Raw genomic sequence first — 23,836 nt, forward strand, 5'->3', positions numbered from 1 at the left:
AAACCAGGCCTAAACCTCCCAGGACCATATTTTCCTCGGGGTTATAATGTGTCATTTTGGTAATTGCCTTGTGTAAACTTACACAGTTTGTGAACTGTGTATATATAGGTTTGGCACACACACACAGACACACACACACACACACACACTCATAGGGATTCTGGGAGAACAAAGCCACACAACATACAAGAGCAACCGGCTCTGGCCTGTGGGTCCAAGGCCTGGCTTTGCCAGCACTCCCTGTGTGCCCTTGGATAAGTCCCTTCCCATCTCTGGGCCTCGGTTTCCTTATGAGGGGTTTGGTCCGGAAAAGAGCTCTCAGAAAAGTCCTAGCTCTACTGTTTCCTGGCCCCTGATTCCTTAGATTCTACCTGAACCAGCATGAGGGCAGCCAGCGAGGCTGCTAGTCAGTCCCCCTGAGAGCAAGGGTTCTGCCCAGGAAAATCCAGCCAATGTGGAGTTTCTGGTGCAGGGGGTGGATTCTAGGGTCTCCCTTGGTTTCCCCTGGCACCCTGGAACTGAAGGATCCACATGGAGCTTCTCCCTAGGGACCCAGCCAGAGAAAGGGGGTAGGCTCTTCTTTTAGAAGCCAGCTCCTCATCCATCACCACCAGGGAGGCAGGGAGGGACCAGCCATAGGGCCACAGGTATAGGCAAGGGCTGAGGACATCTCTTCCAGACTGGGCAGCTTCTGCCTACAGGCCTTGGGAAATGTTTATCATGGGTACATTTTGCTCAGGTACCTGGCCCATGGGCTAGAGGAAGCAAGACGGCATTAGAACCACAGGACTTCTTAGGATGTTTTAGGACCTTGCAAAAGGCCAGCTTTGGTCGATGATGACAGCAACAGCCAGGTCGTAGGGTCCACACTCAAAGCAGGAAGAATCCCCTAGAAGTTCAGCCTCAGAGCCAAATTGTCTACTCCATCCCTCATGGGAGAAGCAAGCAACAGTTACCATCTACTGGTACTTGCTATGTGCCAGGCATTCAATATTTGTTTAAAAAATGAATAAATGAATGAATGAAAGACTCCCTTTAGAACCAGAGTTTTAAATCAGTGTATGCTCCATTCTGCCTCTCACATTCTTGTGACTCAGTCACCAATATAAAACAGAACCAAGAGTTAGCCATGCACTGAAAGACTTTTCTAGAATGTGAGGTCTCTGGGAACAGGGACCTTGTCTATCCTGTTTATCACTGTACCCAGACCATTGACTGGCATATAGTAGCTGCTCAGTAAATATTTTCTGAATAAATGAATAAATCTAGTACTACCCCTTCATTACCAAGGCAGGGATATGCCTGCCCCTGGTCAAAAACGAGTTATGGCAAAGCAGGGACAGGCCCTCAGGTCTCCAGCCTCTTGGTCCAGGGCTCTATCACCTGGATCAAAGGGCCCCATGGCAAACTCCTCCCACCCTCCCATATCCCTTCATCCTTATTCCCTCCAACCCCCAGCTTTCCCTCTTTCCTTTCTCTTTGCCAGCTGAATAATTAACCATTGAAAACAGAAACTATAATTACTGTCTCCCCATTGACCTTAAATTGCTTTCATTTTGGGTTCTATGACCCCTGTCCTGGGTGGGGGCTGGTCTCCCCCTCAGCAGCCTCCCAAAGGGGAAGCCAACCTAACAAGCACCAGCTGGGGCCCCAGTCCCCCAGATCCCACGGCCAGCTGTACGGGAAGCCAGCAGCAGATGGGCGAGGAGGGTCCCAGGCAGGCTGGGGCTGACTCAGCTGGGGTGTCAGTGGGACTGTGACATGCCCAGGCAGGACAGGAGGCCAGGTAGGCAGGCAGGCGGGATTTCCGAGAGTGATTGATGCCAAGTGGCCAGAGGGCCACTTGCTCAGCAGAGTCCAGCCTAGGATGGCCCCAGTGGGGCCTGGGTCTTTCCATGGGTTGTTTGGCCCAGCTTCATGCCCCTGCCTAGAGGATGCCAGGCCATTCATGTCACTGGTTCCTTAGGGAGGCCACCTGGGAGCTTAAAATCAACCAGTGCAATAAGGTCACAAGAGCTTTGGCCTTCACACTCCACAACGCCTTTCCTTTCAGGGAAACTGAGGCCTGGTTAGCACCTGCTCAGTTTGGCTTTATTGGTGAACTGGGCTCAGCCTGTGGAGGAAGCCAGGCAGCCCCACCCTCACCTGGGAAGCATCCTCTATCCCTGACTCACCAGGCGCTTAGGCCCAGCTGGGACAGGAAGGAGAGTCGAGGGTGGGGCGGTCTGAGGCCCTACCACTGGAGGCTCACAGCACCTCCTGCCTCCAGCTAGCTGAGCTTGGTCCCTCCTTGACCAAGACAGATGGAAAGGGAATGGGGAGTGGAGGTGGGGTGGTCTCCTGTTTTTTAAAATCTCCAGGGAAGCATGCTTGCTCAGACAGAGGCAAGTGGGAAGTCATATCCCTCGCTCTCAAGGAACACCTCTTATTTGCTCGTGGTGTAATAAAAGGCCTGCACTTATATCCTAGTGCTCCCGTTCACCTGATGTGTGTCCTTGGACAAGTTACAGCCCTTTATAGGGTCTCGGTTTCCTCATCTCAAATATAAGTCAGGTAATTCCCCACCTACAACCCTCACAAGGCAGTTTATGAGACTCAATGAAACAAAGCATGTAAAAGCATTTGAACAAACTGATAGGTGCTGTCCAGGTGAAGGACACAAGGAACTACTAAGCACACCGTGTGGTCAACAGTGTGGGCACAGAGCTCAAACCAGCGCCCGCCATGGCATCAATGCTAGGGCAAGGGAACAGCCAGTTGTAAACTTTCTGGGCTACCTAGCAGATTGCCCCCTATTTTGCTTTGTAAAAAATTCCCCTTGGATTTTACTTCACACTCCCACAGCTGCTCCCAGGGGGCCCCCAGGGCTCCATCCCCCACCAGGAGAGTTGAAGGCAGCTGGTGTCCTGGACTGGGTGGGGGACTACGGGAGGACACTCAGTTGGAGAAGTGTGGGAAGGGCTCACTCAACCTGAGTCAAGCTCTACCCCAATCTGGCCTGAACCAACCCTGATGAGAGACCCCCAGCCCAGGTCGGGCCCCACTCCGGGCAGGCAGTCAAGCAGCAGAGGCCCCATCTGATCCAGGCACTTCCTTTGGTTAATGAGAAACCAAATAAACAGCCTCTGCCCCAGCTGGCTCCGGGAGCACCCCAGCCAGGCCCAGCCTTGCACTAGCCCAACCTTCCTTCCCTCCGCCCGCAGGCCCTGTGGCTCTCCGCCCCCTTCCTTCTCCACCAGCTCCCTACTTCCCTCATAGCCTGGTGACTCCTTGGCTGGCTCTCTAGGGCTTCCTGCTCTGGATCACTCTCTCTCTCCTTCCTTCTCTTCCTCTTTCCTCTGCTGCCTTCTTCCCCATTTTTAGCTGCTGGATCTCACTTGCACTCTTCCCCTGACATCTGTCTTAGCCATCTCCACAGGGAGTCCCCCCCATAAGACCAGCAGGCTGCTCCACGCTGGAGCAGGAAGGCTCCAGGCCCTGCCAGTCTGCCTCTCCACTGTGGGATGGAGGCCAAACCCTCTTCAGGGCCCTCACCATATTCATTGACTTGAGCAAGTTACTCATCAGCCTGTGGGAGGTGGATCAGGTGTTCAAGGCTTCTCTAGCTTGAGGATATGGACTGCCGGCCAGAAGCCCCCAACTATGCCATGGTGGTGGCTATGGTGTATCCCAGCTCAGAAGCAAGATTCTTCTGGCTGAGACGTAAACTGGGCAGCCTGAAGCAGGCCCAATACCCAGTAGGCCACAGCTGAAGCTCAGATCTTGGGAAGTTATTTCTATCCACCTCCAGGCGTCCTGAGGCAGGGCAGGGCTGGGCCTGCCAGCAGGTCCCAGATCTAGCCCCAGCTAGGTGGCGGCAGTACTTGTGGACACACCCAGGTCCCCATGGGAACATCCCCTCCTCCATCAACCCTCTCTAGCTGAGCCTGTGCCAGACTGGGCAGATGCCCATGGCCTATGCCACAGAGGTGACAGGATGAACAGGGGAAATGGCCCCAGGCTCCATGACAGCAGAACAAGAGAGCAGAAAAACCTGGGGTGAGGGAGAGGCATAGGGCACTAAAACATCTTGTTCCACTAGGATAGCGACCTTCTTCCCGTACGTGTCCCAGTCACCAGTGGTTTGGGCACAGGAAAGCACACACACATACACCCCACCACACAAACACACACAACTCTCACACTCCATTTCCCAACATCACGACACCATTTTACACCCATTTCTCCATGTGGTTAATTTTTTTTTTTTTTAGTTCTCATTTTTTTTTCTAAGAAAAAAGCAACAAGAAAATAATTCAGAGTTTATACAAAACATCTTTACATTATTTTTTTCCAAAAAGACTAGTATTTACACAAATGGCAACAGAAACAAAAACAAAAACCCCTCCGACTGCCACCTGGAAGGGGCTGGTTGTTCTGCTCCCTCTCCCACCTGGCACCGGGGTGGGCAGCCGGCCAGGAGGCAGTGTGGAGGTGGATGGTGTGAGGCCCAGCTCCTTCCATGGCTGCTCTGGGAGTGCCTGCAAGGCGCACTCAAGTGGCAGTCTGTTAGCAGCCGGGCTGGCAAGGAACTGGGGTCAAAGTGCACGGCGGGCCGACCCAGCCCCAGGCAGCCTCTTCCTCTTTCCAGGCCCCAGCCCAAGACTGGGAGAGCAGCAGGAGCTGGGTTGGGTGGGGGTTACCCACCTGTGCTAGGACCCAGAAAAGGAGCAGGCCACCTGGCCTTATACCCGCTTAGGTCTCCACCCTGGGCCTCTGTTTCCCCACCAGGCCAAAGGATGCCAAAGGTAAGGAGAGAACAGGGTGGGGGGTGGGGGGAAAAACTCCCAGCTCTTCAGGGCAAATAGCCACCTGAGCACCTCACCTCCCTCCACCCCCCATGAGGTCATCTGCCTGCAGCAGCTCTCCTGTTCCCCAGGCAACAGCCAATTAAGACATTAATTACCGTGAGAGTGAGGGAGGCAGGAGATGCCCAAGAATCCCACAAGGAAGGGATTTTTTTTTTTGGTGGAAGGGTGGCAGTGACTACCCCATTGCCAGGATAAGCTTCGTAGAAGGATGGTCAAGAGGGGAGGGTGGGACACCTTGCCCAGTGGCACTTTCCTCTTCCCTCATGGGCAGGAACAGCCCTGGCCTGCCCCTTACCCCACCAGAAATACCAAGGAGTCTATAAAAGAAACGGCATCCTATGCTTCCTGGCTGACCACATCGTGCCCCAGGCCCTCTTATACTGACTCGGGCCAGACTCACAAAGCCTGGGGAGGGGCTGCCTTTTACATTTTTCCATTTTTCTTCAAAAAACAGATGAAAATGAGTTGACAGCTAAAAAATGAACACAAAAGCATTAAAAACAGTGATGATAGCGGACAAGCAGTCCTGGGAAGGGGGCAAGGGGGGCAAGGGAGAGGCAGGGCCAGGGAACGGTCTCCCCGCCTGCTGTCCATCAGCATCCAGCCCTGCCCTCCAAGAAGGGGCGCCCCCACAGAGCCCAGAGGCCTGGCCAGAGGGGGAAGGCACAAGAGCATGGGGGTTAGGGGCACAAGCACCCCCCTCCGAAGCCCAGGGGGCAGGGAAAAAGGGGGATTATAAAAGCCAAGAAACTACAAAACTAAATACAAAGGTGGGCACAGCTGGCAAGGGGAGGGGGCGTGGGGCAAAAGGAGAGGTCCGGTCCAGGCTGACTGTCCCTCGAGGGCCTGAGGCCACACCGGGCACTCAGACCTTGTAGTAGATGTTTGCTGGGCTCTGGGGTGGCATCTCCTGGACGATGTAGACGGGGTGCCCGTAGTCCCCACTCACCTTCTCATAGTGGGGGCAGTAGTTGTTCTCTGTAGTCCGTAAGGGAATGATGATGTCGCTGGGCTCGGTGCCCGCTGTGCCACTGCCCCCCTTGGGACTGGCCAGGGTACTGAGCGAGAGGGCAGCCGCCCGCTGCTGCGTGTGCTTGCGGTGCCGCTTGCGTAGCTTCAGTAGTAGGACCGTCAGAAAGATGATGATGAGCAGGAAGATGACGCAACCAGCACCGACGGCCGCGAACAACGCCACCTTGGAGTTGAAGAAGCCATCAGGGTCCCCGCTGCCGCCCCCACTTGCACCTGGGCCACTTTTCTCTTCCTGGTTCACAGTCTCTGAGGAAGGGAAGGGAAGGGAGGAATTTCAGGCCAGGCCCAGCTTGCATTTCTTCAAAAACAGGGCAATAGCGCAATGGCTCCTGACCTCTGGGAAACACATATACCCTTACCATGCTTGCCATCAGAGTCACCCAGGGAGCCCCGACCCCCAGGGGCCTGTGTGGCCGTCTTGACAGTGTTGTCTGCCTCCTTGCTGGGCCGGCTGGTAGTCAGCTGCTCAGGTGTCACAGCATTGGGATCTGAGGGTGGAGAGAGGACAGGTGAGAGGAAGGGACCCGGCTAGCATAGGTGCCCTCAGTCTTCAAGGGTGGGCCAAGAATGGCCTGGATACTGTAACCCTATGCCCATTCCCCTACTCCTAATAAACCTGCACCCAGCCAGGAACATCTGTTCCAAAGGCCTTACAGGATGGGGTGGGGGGCCCCTCAGATTAGGCACTCACCTTGCCCAACCTTCATGATGATCTTCATGGTGCGCGTACGGCACACACCCCCCTCCCGGTTCTCCAGCCCTTCCAGGCTTCCATTGGATGTTGCTGCAGGAAGAGGCCAGAGAAGTCAGAGAAGTCAGGAAGAGAGAAAGGTCTACCGGCATTACCCAGAAACTCCAGTGCTGCCTCAGCCAACGGGGATAGAAACTGCAGTCGGGAGAGACAAGCAGCTCCCAACTACCAGTGAACCTGTTCATTTTCTTCCCTCCCACTAGGAACAGAGTGGCCTAGTCCAGCCCAGGCCAAGAACCAGCCCCCAACCCCAGGAGCACTGTTCTTCTATCCAAGCAGGTCATAGCCCCTCAGTAAGGTCTGCCTTCCCCCTGGGAGAACTTGTTCAGAGGCAAAGCAATTAGAACTGGGATCATAGTAGGGGCTTCTACATAGACTGAAAGGAATTCTGCAGTAGGAATCAAGAGAACTAGGTTGGAGTCCTGATCCTATCTCTAACTCACTGTGTGATCTAAGGCAAGAAGCCCCTTCACCTTTTGGGGCCTCAGTTTCCCTTGAAGAAAAAGGCTGAATAGCTGGCTGATCCCAAAGGGGCCTGCAAATGCTGCCATTCCCAAGATTAGAACTTCGGTGGGCAAAGAAAATAAGAGAGTAGCAACATGAATTGGAGGCCTCTCCTGCCCAACCCCTGGAGCCAAGGTGAGCTAGTGGCAGGCCACTTGGGAAATGTTGGGGCCAGAATTCCAAGGCCAAGCTAGGAGAAGAACATGCCAGTCTTCAAAGAAGATAGATCCGACAGGGCCTTAACTATGTGCAATAGCACTGCACAACCTAGAAGCTCCCACTACTACAGGAGAGGAAAGAGTTAAGCCCAGGGAGAGAGCCAGAGGATGGGATGGGTGGGACTCACAGGTAATGTAGTAATCATGGTGCTTCTTGAACTCCAGGCCCATGTAGTTGGGGCTGAACTCCTGGAACTTGATGGTAAAGCGTATTTCCTGCTCTGGCCTATTGCAGGTGACCAACACGTTGGGGTCGAGCACCGTGCTACAGGCAGCTGCCTGCTCAGGCCGCACCAGGTACAGTTTGTAGTACTCATAGGGCCGCCCTGCTTCTGCTCGGGGGCAGATGATGTCCAGCTTGTCTCCAATCTTGGGATAGATCACCAAGCCCTTCCCACTCAGGAACCTGCCCAGAAGGAAGAAGACAGTCAGCCTCAGGGTTGGGGGTGGCCCCAGGCCATTCCAGAACCAGGGAAGTAGAAGAGAGCCAGGCCGGGCCTACTGGGTGGAGATGGCAAGAGCAGGCCTTCTGCCCTTCCTCCATCCTCAGGCTGGGGGTGGGGAGAGAGAAACACACTCCCAGCAGGGTGTGGAAGGGGTGGCCCATGGGCAAGGCTGCCAGGCTCTGACTGCTCGGCAGGGTGGAGCACTGCCTGGCTGGGGGAGCCCTTTGTCCTAATGTGGCATTTCCGCAGGGGGCTGACGTGGCTAATGGGCTGGGTACCAAGGTGTCAGACCCATGCTACCTGGAGGTGGCAGCCTTATACTCCCACCCCCAACAAACATTCCTTCATGACCACTGCTACCCGCCTCCCCTATACCCACACACACGCACTCTCACATACACACACACACACACACACACACACACACACACAGAGCAAGTCCACACATGTCTTAGTCACCACCCCCACAGCTCCCAGCCAAAGGCTGGGGGAGCTCAATCTGTCTGGGACCCATGTCGTCTCCCCAATCCTTACTAATTTTGGGCATGATGGAAAGATCGAAACAGGCATCGCCCGGAGCCAAGGGATGATGGCCACTGTCTCTGGCCAGGTGCGGCTCTCCTCATTCCCACTGCCCATTGTCCTACTGGCAATTCATCCCACCTTCAAAATGCAAGAGCCTGAATCCATAAACTTGATTTATCTCATTCCTAAAAAGAACAGAGGAGAAGAGAAAGGGCTCAACCAGAGACAGCAGATCATAGAAGACAGGGCCTCAGTAATTCCGCGCATCTGTGTCCTAACCCCTCACTTTTATGGTGGTCCTACTCTAGCTCCTGAGAGGAGATGGACAAATGCCTTTTGAGCCAGGTTCATGTTCTAATCCAGAAGGCCAGGCTTTGGGGGACAGCAGGGAGGGTCAGCTGCCCAGGACCACCTATCCATAGGACTCTGTCCTTGCCTAAGCACACAGAAAGAAAATGGTGCTCTGTTGGCCATTTCTGAGCCTGGATGGGCTGGTGCTGAGAGCAAGGCAGAACTATGTAGGAAAAAGAACACAGACTTTAGAATCAGATTCCAAAGCTAGGCCCTTACTAACTCTGTGACCTCAGATGAGCTGCCTGATCTCTCTGAGCTTCAGTTTCCTCGCTTGTAAAGTGGGGGTGACAAGAGCCCCTACCTTCCAATATTGTGGCGGAGAGACAAGGCAGCACGTGGAGAACACATAGCACACAATAGGTGTTCAATGTGTTTGACTGCCTCTTAGAAGCAGTCTCCCAAGAGGCAGGAGGTCAGATAATAACACTAAGTACCTATGAGCTCAGTCTCATATTTTGGAGTGGAACCAGGAAGAGAAGATATGGCTCCATCATCAAGGACTTTACTGTCCAGTTTGGGTTATAAAACTAAATAACCCACCCTCTAGAGACAGACAGCACCAGGCTATCTGTAGGTACGTCTGAGGATGATGATTCAAGCAGAAAGGGCTGGAGGCACTGAGAGGAAGCAGATAGCACATCTGACCAGGATGGTCAGAGATGGATCCACAGGAAAGGCAGGATGAGAGTGGGTCTTGGGTGAGGAATAAGAAGTCAACACACAGCAAGAGTAGACAGCAGTGGACAGCAGTGGCCAGGACACAAAGCCCAGGCCAGTGATTGGTCCAGCTTGGCTTGGGAGTGAGGAGAGAGGAACAGAAGAAGAGGGAGAAAATTTCACCTGGGGCCAGACTGAAAGGCCTTAGGGGTCACGGCAAGCAAGGTGGGTATCATCCCATTGGAGACAGGCTCTCAGAGCAGAAAGAACAATGGAGGACTGCACGCAGTGCTTAAAGAGAATGAAGCTGACAGTGTCAAGTACCAGTTCATAGGCTACTGCAATCATCTGAGAAGAGAGTGGTTCCATTTCCTAAGGATCCATTACATCAAAGGGACAACAAGCAATAAGGGTCTACTGGGAGCTCTGGGCAAATGCCTTTGCAATGCCAAACCTATGTCCTCATCGGAGGGAGGGAAATGATACCCAAGTAGGTGAAGAGGGGAAGTAACCACATGGATGAAGTGGATGAAGAAAAGCAGCCCTTCCTCCATGTCGAGTGAGGCTCCACCAAGTTGGGAGCTGCCATCTTGATGTGCAGGAGGGTAAAAGCCAGAATGAGATGGCCTCCCCACTAGTACCTAACTATACAGGGCCCAGAAAGGAATTAGGCAGGGGATGGACGCCTGGAGAAACATTTCAGATAGAACACCCTGTCCCATGCACCATACAAAGCCAACAAGTTTCCCCAAAGCCTCTAGAATTCTCCAGGCATTTTCCCCTTTCCAATGCTCACAACAGTTCCATCCAGATGGGAGGATTAGACAACTGCTCACATCTTAGAGCCAGCAGGAACCGAGGAGTCCAGGCCCTTCATGTGAGGGAATGAATGATCAGATGAATGTCCCCATTGAAGAGAGGGGTCTAAACTTGCCCAGGACAGTAATCCTATGGGCCTAAGAGGGCCTAAAACATTGCCTGAATCCTTGTACAGTTGCATCTCAACAACACATATATATATGCAGCTACATAGAGGGCACGGAAAGGGAGACAAGCCAGCTCACCTTTCTAACCACTCGGTTCTGTCTTACTCACCAGGGAGTCCTGTCTGCCCCAAGTGCAGTCTCCCATTGCCACCCAGACTCCGGAGCCCTGGAATTGGAACAGGGCTTCTAGCTAATTGGGGTTCTACCTTGAAGCCAGAGGCATTGAGGAAACAGATGTCTACATGATGGAGGAGGGGGGAGAAGAGAGAACTATTGCCCCCAACACCCCTCAGAGTCTCTTCAACCTCAGTGAACAGACTTCATAAATATTCATTAGTTCATTTGCATAGCAGCTGGCAGAGGGAAACTCACCTTCCCCTAAAGTACAGAAGGGAGCGGAGCCTGATGAGATCCGCCTTCCCTGACTCTGATCCTCCTGTACCGGTAACCTTCTTAGCATCTTCCCTACCACTGGGCAAACCTCAACTTGGCCTGTCAGAAGCCCAAGAGAGTGGTGAGGGGCCACGAGGGATGGGTTTGTAGCTAGTGTGAGTGAAGCCCAAAGCTAGGCATATGACACTAGTCATACTTTAAAGGGGGACCCTACAGGTCTCTCCTCTTATCAGATTAGGAGTAGGAGTAAGAGAAGAGGAGGAAGAGATGTCCCCAAGTGAAACTCTTTATCCCCCACCACCTTACTTCCCCCCACCCCATGACCAAGCCAAGCTTTCCTGCCTGGGGCCACCCCCGGACAAAGCCCTTTTCTGAAAAATAAAGGGATTGACATGGCCCAGCAGGAAGCCTGAAGCAGGTCGCCATGGTAACCCCTGAGGCCTTCCCTCTCCAGCCTCTGATAGCCCTGGGACCCCAGGGAGCCACTCCAGGGAGTTAAAGGACTTGGGGGAGGCAGCCTAAACTATTCCAGCTCTTCCCCTCCACCCTAGCCGAAGTTCTACCTTCAGCCTTTCTACCTAGCTTAGAAGCTTAGAAGCCATGCCATGACTGCTACAAAGAAAACTGGGCTATGAAAAACCTGAAGGGTCTGGGGACAGTAGCCTCCAAGGCCTTGGACTGGCCAAAAACCAACTAACCAATAGCCCCCTCCTTGTTTTCTCCAGGTAAGCTCTTCTCCACCCATGTGAATACAATTTACAGGGGGCAGGAAGAGCTTGCAGCTAGGAGGGTTTTGCCCAGAAAGCTGCCCACATCCCACCAGGTCTATACTTCTTTCCCTGTCACTCTTTTCTCAGGCTCTAGCAACTTGTGGCCAGAGAATGGCCAAAGGGGGAACCTGGTTCTAGGCCGTGCAAGCCCAAGTCTGGTAGAAGACTCTAGTCTCAACCTCGATTCAGTGACCCCATCACCACTGTGCCTGCACCCCACAGGGTGGCAAGACCAATGGAGGACAGACCCCAAGCCAGAGCTCAAGTCTGCTCTCATCCCAGCTAGGGTGGGGAGCCCCCAAATTAAAGGCTCCTCTTTCACTCCCCCAGCTCCACCCAGCCCCCAAGGCTGGCAGGAGCAGGCCTGGCGTGTCCCAGCAGTGCCCGCCCAGGCGTGGGTGGGCAGGAACAGCAGCTGGGTCCTGGCACACACAGCTCTGTCGGAGGCAGGGAAGCCAGGAGAGTCCTGGAGGAAGTCACCCTCCCCACCTCTACTGAACTATGCCCTTCCGTCTGCCCCACCTGGCTAAAGCTAGTGTCCATTAGGAATTTAACATCCACTTCCCCGATGTCGATGTCCGCTTTCTGTGGGGTCCCTGAGAAGAGAGATTCTTGGCTCAGAGAGGAACCAAAGGTGCTACTCAGGGCTCTGCAGGGAGTGTGCCAGGCAGTGAGTTGGCTGCCTGTAGTTCAGGTCACCCAAGCAGTAGGCCCTGGGAGGTAGGCCTAGCAAAGTCAAATGAGGAAGTTGGAGCACTGCTCACCCCACACAGACAGGACCTGAGTCACAAGGACAGATGCTTGCACACCTGCGAGGTGAGAGGGGAACTCAGGGGCAGGGAGCCAGGCCTCTTCCCAAACCCCACCTTGAATTCCTGTCTCTCCTACATTTCAAGGCAGCAGGAATGAATGGCACACAGCACAGCTCCGCCCCCATAGGCAAGTCATTGACTGACCTTAGACAAGCCACTTCCCTTGTCTGGGCATATGCCTTCTTATCTGGAAAATGGGGCCAATACCTACTTCCCAAGGCTGTTGGGAGCATCCGATGAGATCATATATGAGAATGCATTGTAAGTAGCAAGGTGCCGCCTGCCTATTAGTTAGCATGCCAAACACAGCATTATTTAGAAGTAAAAAGCTGAAGGAGCTTACATTCCTGGCTGCCAGCACCCTGACCCAAAACAATGCCCAGGAAACACACCCAAGAGGGGCTGCTATGGGCTGTGGGGCAAGGAACCCAGAATGTGGCTGGTGAGCACCCCCATATCTCAGCTCCCCTAATAATCAGAGTGGACGCTCCCCCAAACCTGGTGTTCCCATGGCAACTAGCAGCCTCCTGGCTGGCCCACTCTCTCTTAGTCCCTAACCCCAGAAAACAGTGATGCACCATAGTATCCAGCGCCTACCCATCCCCATTCACCTGAGCAGATGAGGCAACAGAGAGCCCAAGGGAAGAAAGAGAACTCTCGATTCAGTCCCCACCCCAGCCTCACAGGTCCTTCTTGCCCTTGCCCAGCTGCCCTGTGTGGGAGTGAGGAGGCAGGGGAACAGGGGACTTTAGGAGCTGCTGGGTTCCCATCACTCTCAGGCCTCCACCTGTGGCCAATCAGCCACAGAGTAGAAGAGGTCAGGTCCCTAACCACCCCGGAAAAGGGCCCCCTGAGCTGGCCTCCCCAGGACTGTGAGCTGGAACAGCTGTGTGGGGCTGGGGCCAACACTTTGGCTTGGAGCACGTAAGCATGGGTTAGGGTCTGCAGCTGCCCCCCACCCATGCTGGAGTCAAGGGTCCCGGATGCCAAGCTGAACCCCCCCACCCCCACCCCCTTGCAGGGAACGTTTGTAATGTGATCTCAGGCACATTCCCGCTCCCTGGAGGTGGGGGAACCTGAGTGGGGGGCAGGAAGGGGTCAGGACGGGACTGAGAGACTGAACTGCAGCAGCTGGACTTGGCTGAGGACTCAAGTGTGAGCCCTGCCGGCTGCCCCAAGCTCCCAGGGGAAGAGGCTGCAGGAGGGGTCGCCTAGGACCATTTAGATAACAGCCTCACAACACACACACACGCACACACACACACACACGCATGCACACACAGAGGTTCCTAAAAAAAACTCAAGCAGGACCGAACCTATCCCCCCACCTTGCACTCATGGGGCAAATCTGACACGAGGGGCCGAGGAGGCAGAAGCTCCTGCCACTCAGGGACTAGCACCCCACAAGGCCCCAGCACCAATTTGGGAAAGAGGCTGAGAGTTTTGGGCCAGCCCTTCCAGCTTCCCCTCCCAGTCAGGACTGGGGCTCGGCCGCACGCACCTTGGAAGCTGGAAGCAGACCCCCAGCCCTACCACTTCTTTATTTTTATTTTTTCCCAAGGAGGAAGCAATTAAGCAGGGTTTATAGGCACTGGGAGATTTTCCTTTTTGGGAGGGGAGGTTGCCAGCTTCTGACAGGGCTGAAAAGAGAGACCAAAAGCCGGGAGAGGAAGAGGGGAGGGAAGAGAGCAAGTGAGTCTGAAAGGGAGAGCACGGGCATGTGCGAGAAACAAAAGGACTTGAGAAAAAGAGGCAGAGAGTGACTAAGAGTGAGAGGGAGTGTGAGAGTGAGGCAGAGCAGGCGAGCCTAGCTGGAGAGGGGAGGTGAGCGCTGCTCGCAGAGGGTGTGAGAGGGCGAACTGACTTGGGCCTGAGAAGAGAACTCGGGCAGGAGGCAGAGAGGGAGGGAGACAGAGAGGGACTGTTTATTTGAAAGGCTTTGGCAGCCTGAGGGTTGGGTGCGGTGGCAGAGGCAGCCCCCAGAGCTCCAGGAGAGCTGAGGGCAGTTCCTCCTTCCTGTCCTCTTGTCCCTCCCCCGCAAGCCAACACACACAGGCAGTGGTTGCATTCTAGACCCCTGAGCCTGGATGGAAGGGGGTGCAGCAGGATCAGTCCCTGACCCTTCCCAGATCTACTCAATTACAGAATGGAATTCGGACAGGTTCTAGAGAGTCTTCAGCCACCCCCCATCCACACCCCACAATGCCTGCCCTCAGCTTGAGGTGGATGGGGAGGGGTGTCAGAGAGGACGCCACCTCCCAAAACCTGTAAACCAGTCCAGAGCACTAAAAGCTCAGAACACAAAAAGAGAGAAGCGCAGACAGATCGTGTTTCTTCCAGCACCCCCAACTCTGCAGGAGGGCTCCTTTCCAGCTGTGGAGCTGCAAGCTATCTCTGGTTAGAGACCCGAGAGAGCAATTAGGTCACTCCCATGAGCCCCTATGATGGGCTACCCCAGGCGGATTTCAACTCTCCTGGCTCAAGAGAGCATTTCCAGCCTCCACCCTTACAAGGGGAACCGAGCACTTCACAACATTCCCCCCTGGGCTCAAGCAAACCAGGGCTCCCAGAGCATTCTGGGCCCCTGCTGTTAGGAAAGCGCTGTATCCAGTTCTGCTTCTGGGTAGAGGAGAAATTCTTGCCAATCCCTTGCGTTGTACCCAGGCAGAGCTCTCTACCCTGACCCTGGTTTAGCCATCCCACCAACCAGTAATAGGACTCTCCCTTAATCTGAGGACAAGAAAACTAAAGCTGCCTTCTCCCACTCCAGGGCTGGGAGATCAACTGCCCCTGGGACCCAAGAGACCCAGGTAGGCAGGAACCTGGGAAGTTAGTGGGGGAGGAGGACCCAGCAAGAGTGGACAGGAAGAAATTTGAGATACAGGAATCAGTGAGCACGGATGGGGCAGGTCAAAGCTCCCCAGTTTCCTGCTAAGTGGGGTTGTTCGCACATTGCTGGGACCTCCAGAAAACTGACAGGAAGAGCAATTTTGACCCTGGGTTCCAACCCGAGTCCTGGATGCCAAAAGAGAAGAAGGTCCAGAGGTCACTACAACAGCCCCAGCGACTTCCCACTAAAAGCCCAGAAACCACTGAGCCACCGCCCTGAAAGGTGTGTGTGTTGTTTGGAGGGGTTGTGTGTGTGGTGGCGGTGGGGTAGTTGTGCACGGGAAGGAGAAGAAAGAAAAGAAAGGATCTCCTTTATATAGGTGCCCCACAACCCCTTGGGGAAAGCTAAGCACAGCTCCCCAATCTGGGGGATACACTCGAGGGTCAAGAGGACCTGCCTCGGCAGGAATCGCTCCTTCCCCACCCACCTCCCTCGCCAGCTCGGCCGCCACTCTCCGCCCTGGCGGGCCCGTGAAGCTCGGCTGCCGGCTCCATTGGACCCCCGACGGGCGCTGGATCGAACCCCCACCCCCCAACAACCACTCTCCCACTCCGCCCCTCTCCACCGGCTGCCTTTGTGAGCCTGGGAGCAGCGCCCGCCTTTCTACCGCCCCGGCAGGGAGAAAGGAGGGGCGGGGGGCAAGAAGAGACGGCAAAGCAAAAAGCCTGGGAGGCAAACAGGGAAGAAAGAGAAATGAAAATGGGAGAAGCCCGAGTGGGGCTCTTTGGCGCTTCAGGGGGATATTGGCGCTGCCACTCGCCCCAAGCGCCGGGTCCCGCTCTGTGTTCCCTCCACAGCCAAGCAAACGAGGAACCCGTGTTCTGTCCTTGTCCCCCGCCCGAGTCAAGCTCGCTCCTGGAGCAGCTCTTAGCGAAAATCACCACGTTCCCAGGGGCCCCTGAGGGAGCTGCGTTCTTGCCTCCACTCAGCACTCCGGTGCGCGCTCGGGCGCCCGGATTCCCCAGCTCCGCCTGATGCGACCATCTCGACTTGATCCAGGACATGCGGAGGCGAGGGCTGAGAAGCCCAGGGGTCACAACCCAGCTAAGTGCCCCTACCCCACCCCGCCGCACCCTGCTCCGCCCGCCCGCCCTCAGGAAAACATACTCGAAAAAGCCGGAGACAAAATGAGGCGCCGCTCCTCCTCCGAAGACCTCCCCAAATGCACTCCGGGGCGTGCGGCCTCACCTCGAAGGAGTACCTCCCACCCAGGGGTCCAGAGCAGATAAGTTACTCACTTGGGGTTGAGGGAGCTCCAGGATACGGGTTCCAGGTTCTTAGCCAGCGGCGTGGCGAGCCGGCACAGCGCCCACACAACCATCGCCACAAGCCACTTGCCGAGCCAACGCTGCCCAGGCCGAGCCATCTTCCCGGGAGCAGGCTGCACTTCGGGATCCCCGGAAGCCTCCTCAGTAAAGCTCGCCTAGCCTTCCTCTGCCGCGCTGCGCTCGGAGCCGCTCAGGCGCCCATCCTCCGCAGCCGCCGGCCTTGAAGTGCTCCCCTCCCGCCGGCTTCGGTGTCGCTCTTCTCCGCCCGGCCGGCCAGGAGGACTCACAGGGCAGCCGCCCCCAACCCGGGCATGGGCTTCGGCCTCCGAGGGCTCGTTCTCCTGGGCTCTCCGCTGCCGCAAGAGGCGCGACGGGGGCTCTGCGCCCCCGGGTGATCCCGCCCGATTCCGCTCGACTCCGCGAGACGGTTCGGGGCTGCGCGCCCTCTCCCCGACGGGATCTTCTCGCAGAGGTCTCGGTGGCCGCCTCGACGCCTCGACCGTCCCGGGATCGCTGTCCCTGGGAAAAAGTGGGGGTCTCCCCACAACAGAAGCTCGTTCCCCGGGCTCCCGATTGGGCCGCCCTGGCACGGGCTCCGTTCCTCCGGGCCACACTGGGACTCCGGGCTACGCGCCCCCCGACAGCTTCTACTTCAGCGCGGGCCCTGCTCGGTGCACTTAGAAGAGCGGGGAGATGCTGCTGAGCGAGCCAGTCTCATTAGTTTGCCCCTCCGAAGCCTCAGCCGGGTAGCCCGACAGCCTTGCGTCGCCGAGTCCTTGCTCCCGGGCGATCGAGCCCGAGGGTCTGCGGCCGGTGCGAGCCTCACACACCTCCCACCGCTGACCAGCTCGCATAGACTCCCTCTGCTGCCGCTGAGCTGTCTACTCCCTTGCTCAGGCGAACGCAAGGCCAACCCTGCTTTCTTAGCCAATAGCAAGCTCCGTGGCGGGGTCCTTGCCCCATACCACGCCCCCAGATCAGGAAGGGGGCGGGCTTTCAGGGAGCTCTTAAGGACGCCGCGCGCCCGATGGCACCAATCTGAGTGTGCGGCTCGTGCGGTTAGGGTTGGGTACCGCTCAGTCTTGTTCCCAGAGCGCTCAACCCGTGGGAAGTTGGCACTCTCAAGAGCTGCCGGCCTGCTCTCCTCCCCACGCGTCTGGTCAACACCCCAGCCCACTGACCCGGGCCTGACAGACCCTGTCTCAAGTACCGCAGGAAAGTGCTTCCATTCTCTTTTTACACACAGGATCCCTGAAGTCCTGCTCTGTGCCCACCTCCGTGTCAAGGACAGCCTGTCTGCTCCCCGTCCAGTCCCACGTAACGCTCTGGTGGGCTTTCCTCCTCTCGCCCTCAAAATGCACTGTCTGATTGCACTTTTGGAGTCCGAAACATAAAAGTGAAAGCAGTGGAAGGGGGAGACTCGAGAGGGTCCAGTACCCGACCAGGGTTGGAAGCGGCGCGAGGGCCAGGGTGGGGTGGGGTGGGGAGAAAAGGCATGTTCATCGCCCCTACGGACCAGGCCTTCGGAATCTCAGGTTTCCTGGGAAGTCTTGTGGGACCTCTAAAGCCCACATTTAGTCTTGTCCTGTCCGATGGCGCGGGCAAGGTCCCGGGATAGGCAAACGGGGGCGGGGAGAGAGCCCGTCGATAAAGAAAGACACCTTGAGGGCAAAGAGGAAGAAGCACAGGGCACAGGCCTTTTGAAAAAGCAAAAGCGGGCATCCTGGCCCCGAGAATACTCTCCCGGCTTCGCCATCTGGGTCTTTGTCTCCCAGCCCTGGCCCATTCTCCCCGCCCCGCCTTGCCTCTTTGCTTATAACTTGGCTCGATCCCATAGCTCAGACCCTCCCGGTCCGACCCACTCTCCCTGGTCGGACCCCAGAGGACGTACCTACGTGCTAATGTCTCCCCCTGCTGGACTTCCATAGCACTGCGGGCGCCTGTGACAAACCTGGAGCTCCCACACGGAGCGTGGCATACCCAAGCCTAGCACACGCGCTTGAACACAAGACCTGGGACAGCCGTGGCCTTGGCAAAAACTGCCACCCTGTACGGGGAGGAAGGGAAAGAACTAGGAGGAATATCTGAGTTTGGGGTAGACTTAGGGACTGTGAAGAATATAAGGTCTCCCCATTGCTTCTTTATGGAGATAATTAGATGAGCAACGTTCCCAAAGTGCTCCACCATTTACACGCAGTTTCATGTTCATCGTCACGTTTAATAGGTGACTGAGCTACTATGTTTCTCACTGGATCCTCTGATGATCTTTCTGGCTGTAGAGGTGGGAAGAGCCCAGATTTTCCCTTTTTATGTTCTCCCAAATAGAGGAGAAAGGGCAGGCCCTTGAGGGCGAGGTGGATCTGGGTAGGTAGGAAAGAGAAGGACCTGTTTGGGGTCTCTGAGCTCAGCTGGACCCTGCATTGGGGTGTAAGGAAGGAGAGATGAGAAGAACAGGGTGTAGGGACACACCAATAGTCTAGCTGGGAGACTGGGATCCCCAGAGTGCATGGTAGGACATCAGAACCTGAATACAGAAAGCGGCCTTCTGCTTACTGAGTGCCTACTATTATCAAGAGCCACGTTAGATGCTTCTCCTTTCCTAACCCTTTGAAATGAATTTCAGTATCCCCATTTTACCTACAGAGGAAAGTAAGGCTCAGAGAGAAGTGACCCATCTGAGATCACCGAGCTGATCAGTGGGGAAAGCAGGATTTGACTCCTGGCACATCTGTCTCCAAAGCCTGTGGCCATTCCCCTATACCATACTGGCTCAAATTCCCAGCCAATCCTTGGTTCTTTGCTTCTTTGGTTCATTCCTGGTTAAGGCTGGTTCATGCCTGGACAGCAGCATCCTGGGGCTGGCCAGAATTCCCTCACAGTCCAAGAGGTTGCCAGGCCTGGAAAGTTCGTCTGTTCCTGGCCACAGCCAAGCGTTCTTCTCATCTAAGACCACCACTGCCAACCCCAGAACCAGCCTCGATTCTTCCTTCCCACAGCCAGCATGCCCGGTGCCTCTCAGGAAGAGAGCCCAAGGCTAGGTGGGGGGTGGGGAAGATGAGGCTACGCAGCCAGTCTTGGGAAACCTGGGAAAACAGAAGTAGTTCCTGAGTGTGCCAGCCCCTAATCCCGGTGGGCAGGGTGGCAGAGGAAATGAGGAGAAGACTCTTTATGTCCAGACCTGCTCCACATGCTAGTTATCCTCGCTCACAGCACAGCCTTTCTGCCTCAACCTGCCCACACCAGCTACAGGGGCCTCAGGAGCAGAGCTGAGCCTACTCCCGGCCATGGCGAGGCCAGTGATTCCAAGTTCCCACCTCCTGCCCCATCCTGGCAGGGCCTCAGATGTAATGATTCAGGCCCCCGAGGTAGGGAAAAATGACTCCCAAGGGAGCCTGAGAGGAAGTCAGGATATGTGGGTGCTGGGGGCTCTCTCATCCAAGCCCTCCCTATACCACCGGCAGTCACTCCCCGCCCAAGCCTCCCAGGTTACTGTGTCATTACAGATGCATGCACGCACACAACTATCAGGATTCTAGTCCACCAGCATTTCCCGAGCAGTACCTCTGTGCTAACCTCTGAGCTGGGCCAGCCCTGCTGACACAAAGAGCAGCGACAACAAGCCCTGCCCACAAGGAGCACCAAACACTGATACCTGTATGTGGGGGATCCTGGACCCAGAGATGCAGGAGAACATTGGGCAGCCGCAGAAAGCCTCAGGCATCTTGCAGCCCTGGGAGAGCAGAGCAGCTCCTTCGGAGCTCAGCTTCCCGCACCCATGAGCATCAGGGAAGTATAAACTTCAGAGCCACAGAGTTTCCTGCTTATGAGCTGCGTCTCCTTGGGCAAGTCAATTCACCTCTGTGTGCCTCAGTTACTTGTCTGTAACCTAGAGGTCATCCCTCATTCACAGAGCTGTGGTAAGGGGTGAATGAGATAATGCGTGTGAAGGGCTTAGCATTGTGCCTGGCCCATCACGGTGCTTACTAAATGGAAACTCTTATTCTTCTGCAGAGCCTCCCACAGAGACACTCTCATCCCCAGTCACACGCGTTCTCACCTGTTCACACATGCTTTGTGGGCCACATGCACATTTTTTATCTCCTCTCATATTCTCAAACACTTGTACATAAACACACACAAACTCATTCTTTCTCACCTATCCATTCATTCAGCAGAAGGTAGCAGGACCGGGTCCTGTCCTCGTGGAATTTAAAGTCTAGCCCCCACAGTTTCTCATGTTCACTGTCATCCACACACACGTGTATGAACATGCACACACCTCCTTTCTGTTTCTGTGGCCCTTGTCCTTGACTTCTCCCTGCCTGCCTTGCTCTCAGACACAGAGAGGTGAAGTAACTCACCTAAGGCCACACTGATATCCCAAGGCTCTAGAAAGGAGTGTGTGCCAAGGTGTGGGCCTTGGAGAGCCAGCAGGCCCAGCCAGAGCCAACAGTTACAAAAGCAGACTGAAGAGTCAGGGAGCAAGAATCCTAACTCGAGGTCCAGGGCATTGCCAACTGAGGGCCCAGGGACAACCCAGTGGGGCTAGCAACCCTCTCTCCTGTCTGCCGTCAGCTCTAACCTGCCCCATGCCTCCTGCCTTCCTTCCTACTGCCTGTGCCTGCCACCCCACAGACACTGGCACCTATTCTCTACAAGGAGAGGGAGAGCCACCATTTATTAAACACTGGTGTATGTCAGGCAGTGTGGCTGGGTGCTTTCACCTGGTGCTCTATTATGTTTGTTTAATCTTCACAACATCCCTGAGGTTGATATTGATAGACCTGTTTCTGAGATGAGAAAACCGAGGCTCCAGGCTCAATCTGGCTGCATCCCCCGCCTCCACCAAGCTCAGTCCACAAAGCGCCCTTTTGCTCAGCCAGCTTGTTCCCACTACCCCCTTCTCTGCTGTCCTTCCCTCTGCCCACATTTGCCTCCTAGCTGACACCCACTGGGGTCTATGCTGATCCCGGGTTGCCCTTTCTCTTCTATGAATACTTTGCTTTTTCCAATTTACTCTATCTCTGGGTCAGTCTCAAGACAAGCCTGGGGTAGGGCCTGAGCCCTCCCACTCTTCCTTCTCTCCCCACCTGGCTGCACCATACCCCAGGGCTAGGTGAGATCTAGCCCCATGTGGGTAAGAGCTGGAAGTCTGTTTTCACTGCACCCATGAGAGTTCCCAGTGGCTGGGGAAGAAGTGGGTGGTCTCAAAGGCCAAAGGTTCAGCCAGACTCTCTCTTCCAAGCCCCTCCCTGTCCCTGCCCCAGCTGCATGCCTGGTTTATGGGTGTTTGCATTGAGATCATGGTGATCTGCCAGGTGCCAGCCTGGGTCAGGCTGATGGCAGAATGACACCAGAGATGGGAGGAGCCCCTCTCTCCCTGAGATGGGTCTGGTCCCCCTCCCTCCTTCTCTCTCTTTATCTCCTCCTCATATCCCTTTACCCCTACCCTGGACTCCTAGACATCTGTCCCAGGGACTCAGGCTCCATACAGGCAATTGATCTGTCCCCTGTCCCTGCAAGAGCCTGAAACAGGGCATCTGAGAGCCAGAGCGTGGCTTGGTGTGCATAACAGGTGGACAAGGCTCTGAGTGGCAGCTGGGACCCTGGGCCCTCAGAGGCCTCATCTTTGGACACCCCTGCCCTGCTGGGTTTCACTGATCTGTGCTCAGTTTCCTCGAGTAGTGCCCCTGTTCCCTGTTCACCAGCCCGACAGGAGGCAGCCTAGGTGAGGGTAAGCTTGTTGCTCTCTTGCTCTGGTTACCTGGAGAATGTGCAAGGCTAGGCTGGGCCATTTGTCACTGTCAGGGTTGCAGGAATTCGGGGGAGGGGAGCAGCACCTGTCCCCACCTATCACTGACCCCAGCCTAGCTCTTCATCTCAGAGGGCCAGTGGGCCTGTGGGAGGGCGATGGGTGCATCTTTGCCAGGTCCTCCTCCTAGCTCCTGAGTGAACACATTAGACATGTCAGGCCCCACAAACAGGGAATAATGTCTCTATGGAGGAACACCGCAAGCCGAGAGTGCATCTGGACAACCAAAGAGCACAGAGAAGGAAAAGCTGCTTCTTCAGTGCTCAGCCCCTTAGCTCTGAGCTAGTATCCTGCCTCCTGCCCCACGAGGGAGGCTAAAGGGTCAGGTTCTGGGCTTTCTTGGCTGATAACCCCAGGCCTACCACGAGAGAGGCTATGAGCCTCTCGGGGCATCCTGAGGACAGAATAGGGGCTGGACCCAGCTGGCCAGATAACCACTGGCAGATATATGGCACCCAGGCCCACCACCTTCCAGTTGCCACTCAGCCAACCCAGCCAGGATCTCTGACATTGACACGTCCCCTCCCCACTCACAATGTAGTCTATCTTGGTTTGGAGACCCTCCTTCCCAACTTCAATGGGGAAGGCCTCGTAAGGGCCCAGTCTCTAAGCCTTTAGTATCTCCACCAAGCCTTCTCCGCCCCACCCCTGCCAGACCTCCACCCCTTCAGGGCTGCCCAAAGAAGGGTAGTCTGCCCTGACAGACCTCGATTGACAAATCACCCAGCATCTTCCTCGCCAGGAAGCCAGCCCCCTAGAGGAACATACATCTCCCTGGCCTGGCTTGTTTTTCTTCCACAGTCTCTCTCCAGGACGTGAAGCAGAGCCTAAGGCAGCCCCTGCCTTAACGGGGTAGGGTGGGGGTGTGGAGAGGGAAGGAACTTTCCTCATGGGATAGGTGTCCCTGGCAGAGGTGCAGAATACAGGAAGTTTGGGAACTTCTGCACTAAGAGTGCCTGAGGGGACTAGGGCTCCAAAGACCGGGAAAGGAGAGGGTATGATTTTATTGGTAGGGAAAAGAGGCAGTAGGCAGGTTATTGAATCAAAGGGGTGGAGTCCCCAAACAATCTTTTCCTCGCCCCAGTAGCCTGCCTATTCCTCGAACTCTGTCGACCTCTAGTGGCCAGCTAAGTATTTGCATCCCTAAAGCTGAGCCAGCACTGAGCCTCACCCCCAACAGCCAAACAGAAGACTGGCACACTGCCAGCTTCCGGTGCTGGCCTGGGCTGAGCTAAGCCAGGAATGCCCTCCCTTCTCCCTATTATCCCTCCAGACACTGGAAATCTAATCCATCCAGGCCTGCCTGAGCACTCACCTCCTCTGGAAAGCCTTCCTGGAAGGCCTTAGCCCACAGGGACTGTTTCTTTCTTTGAGCTCCGTATTCTGACTGTACTGCCTGAGATCGCCACTTGGATTTTCATTGTTTGCATACATCTTAGCTCTCCCACTAGATACTAACCTAGGGCAGAAACCACTGACTGCTTCTCCTTTATCTTTCTGCGTCAAGGCCAAGCATAGGGATGGGCATACAGGAGGCACTCAACAGATGCTAACGGTGATGATGATGA

The 23,836-nt window shown here is 55.5% G+C and overlaps 1 protein-coding gene across 1 annotated transcript; it reads right to left on the minus strand.

Annotated features, from left to right (window-relative positions):
* Nucleotides 1–4,289: 4,289 nt before the first annotated feature.
* EFNB1 (ephrin B1) lies at nt 4,290–17,342 on the minus strand. Its single transcript, XM_012460830.2, has 5 exons — nt 16,427–17,342; nt 7,484–7,761; nt 6,574–6,666; nt 6,242–6,370; nt 4,290–6,128 (listed from the first exon to the last, which is right to left on the minus strand). Exons 1-5 carry the CDS (start codon nt 16,552–16,554, stop codon nt 5,716–5,718), a joined length of 1,041 nt encoding a protein of 346 aa, XP_012316253.1. The 5' UTR covers nt 16,555–17,342; the 3' UTR covers nt 4,290–5,715.
* Nucleotides 17,343–23,836: the final 6,494 nt, after the last annotated feature.

This window comes from Aotus nancymaae, unplaced genomic scaffold (genome assembly GCF_030222135.1).
Source record: "Aotus nancymaae isolate 86718 unplaced genomic scaffold, 86718_ANA_hifiasm-v0.15.2.pri h1tg000081l, whole genome shotgun sequence".
Classification (NCBI taxonomy): domain Eukaryota; kingdom Metazoa; phylum Chordata; class Mammalia; order Primates; family Aotidae; genus Aotus; species Aotus nancymaae.

What these genes read in the sequence shown, in the direction of transcription:
- EFNB1 (XM_012460830.2), bottom strand. Translation starts at nt 16,554, where the DNA reads ATGGCTCGGCCTGGGCAGCGTTGGCTCGGCAAGTGGCTTGTGGCGATG. An exon ending in CCATGATTACTACATTACCT is followed by an intron (nt 6,667 to 7,483) that starts GTGAGTCCCACC and finishes CTCTTCCTGCAG; the next exon opens with CAACATCCAATGGAAGCCTG. An exon ending in CATCATGAAGGTTGGGCAAG is followed by an intron (nt 6,371 to 6,573) that starts GTGAGTGCCTAA and finishes CTCCACCCTCAG; the next exon opens with ATCCCAATGCTGTGACACCT.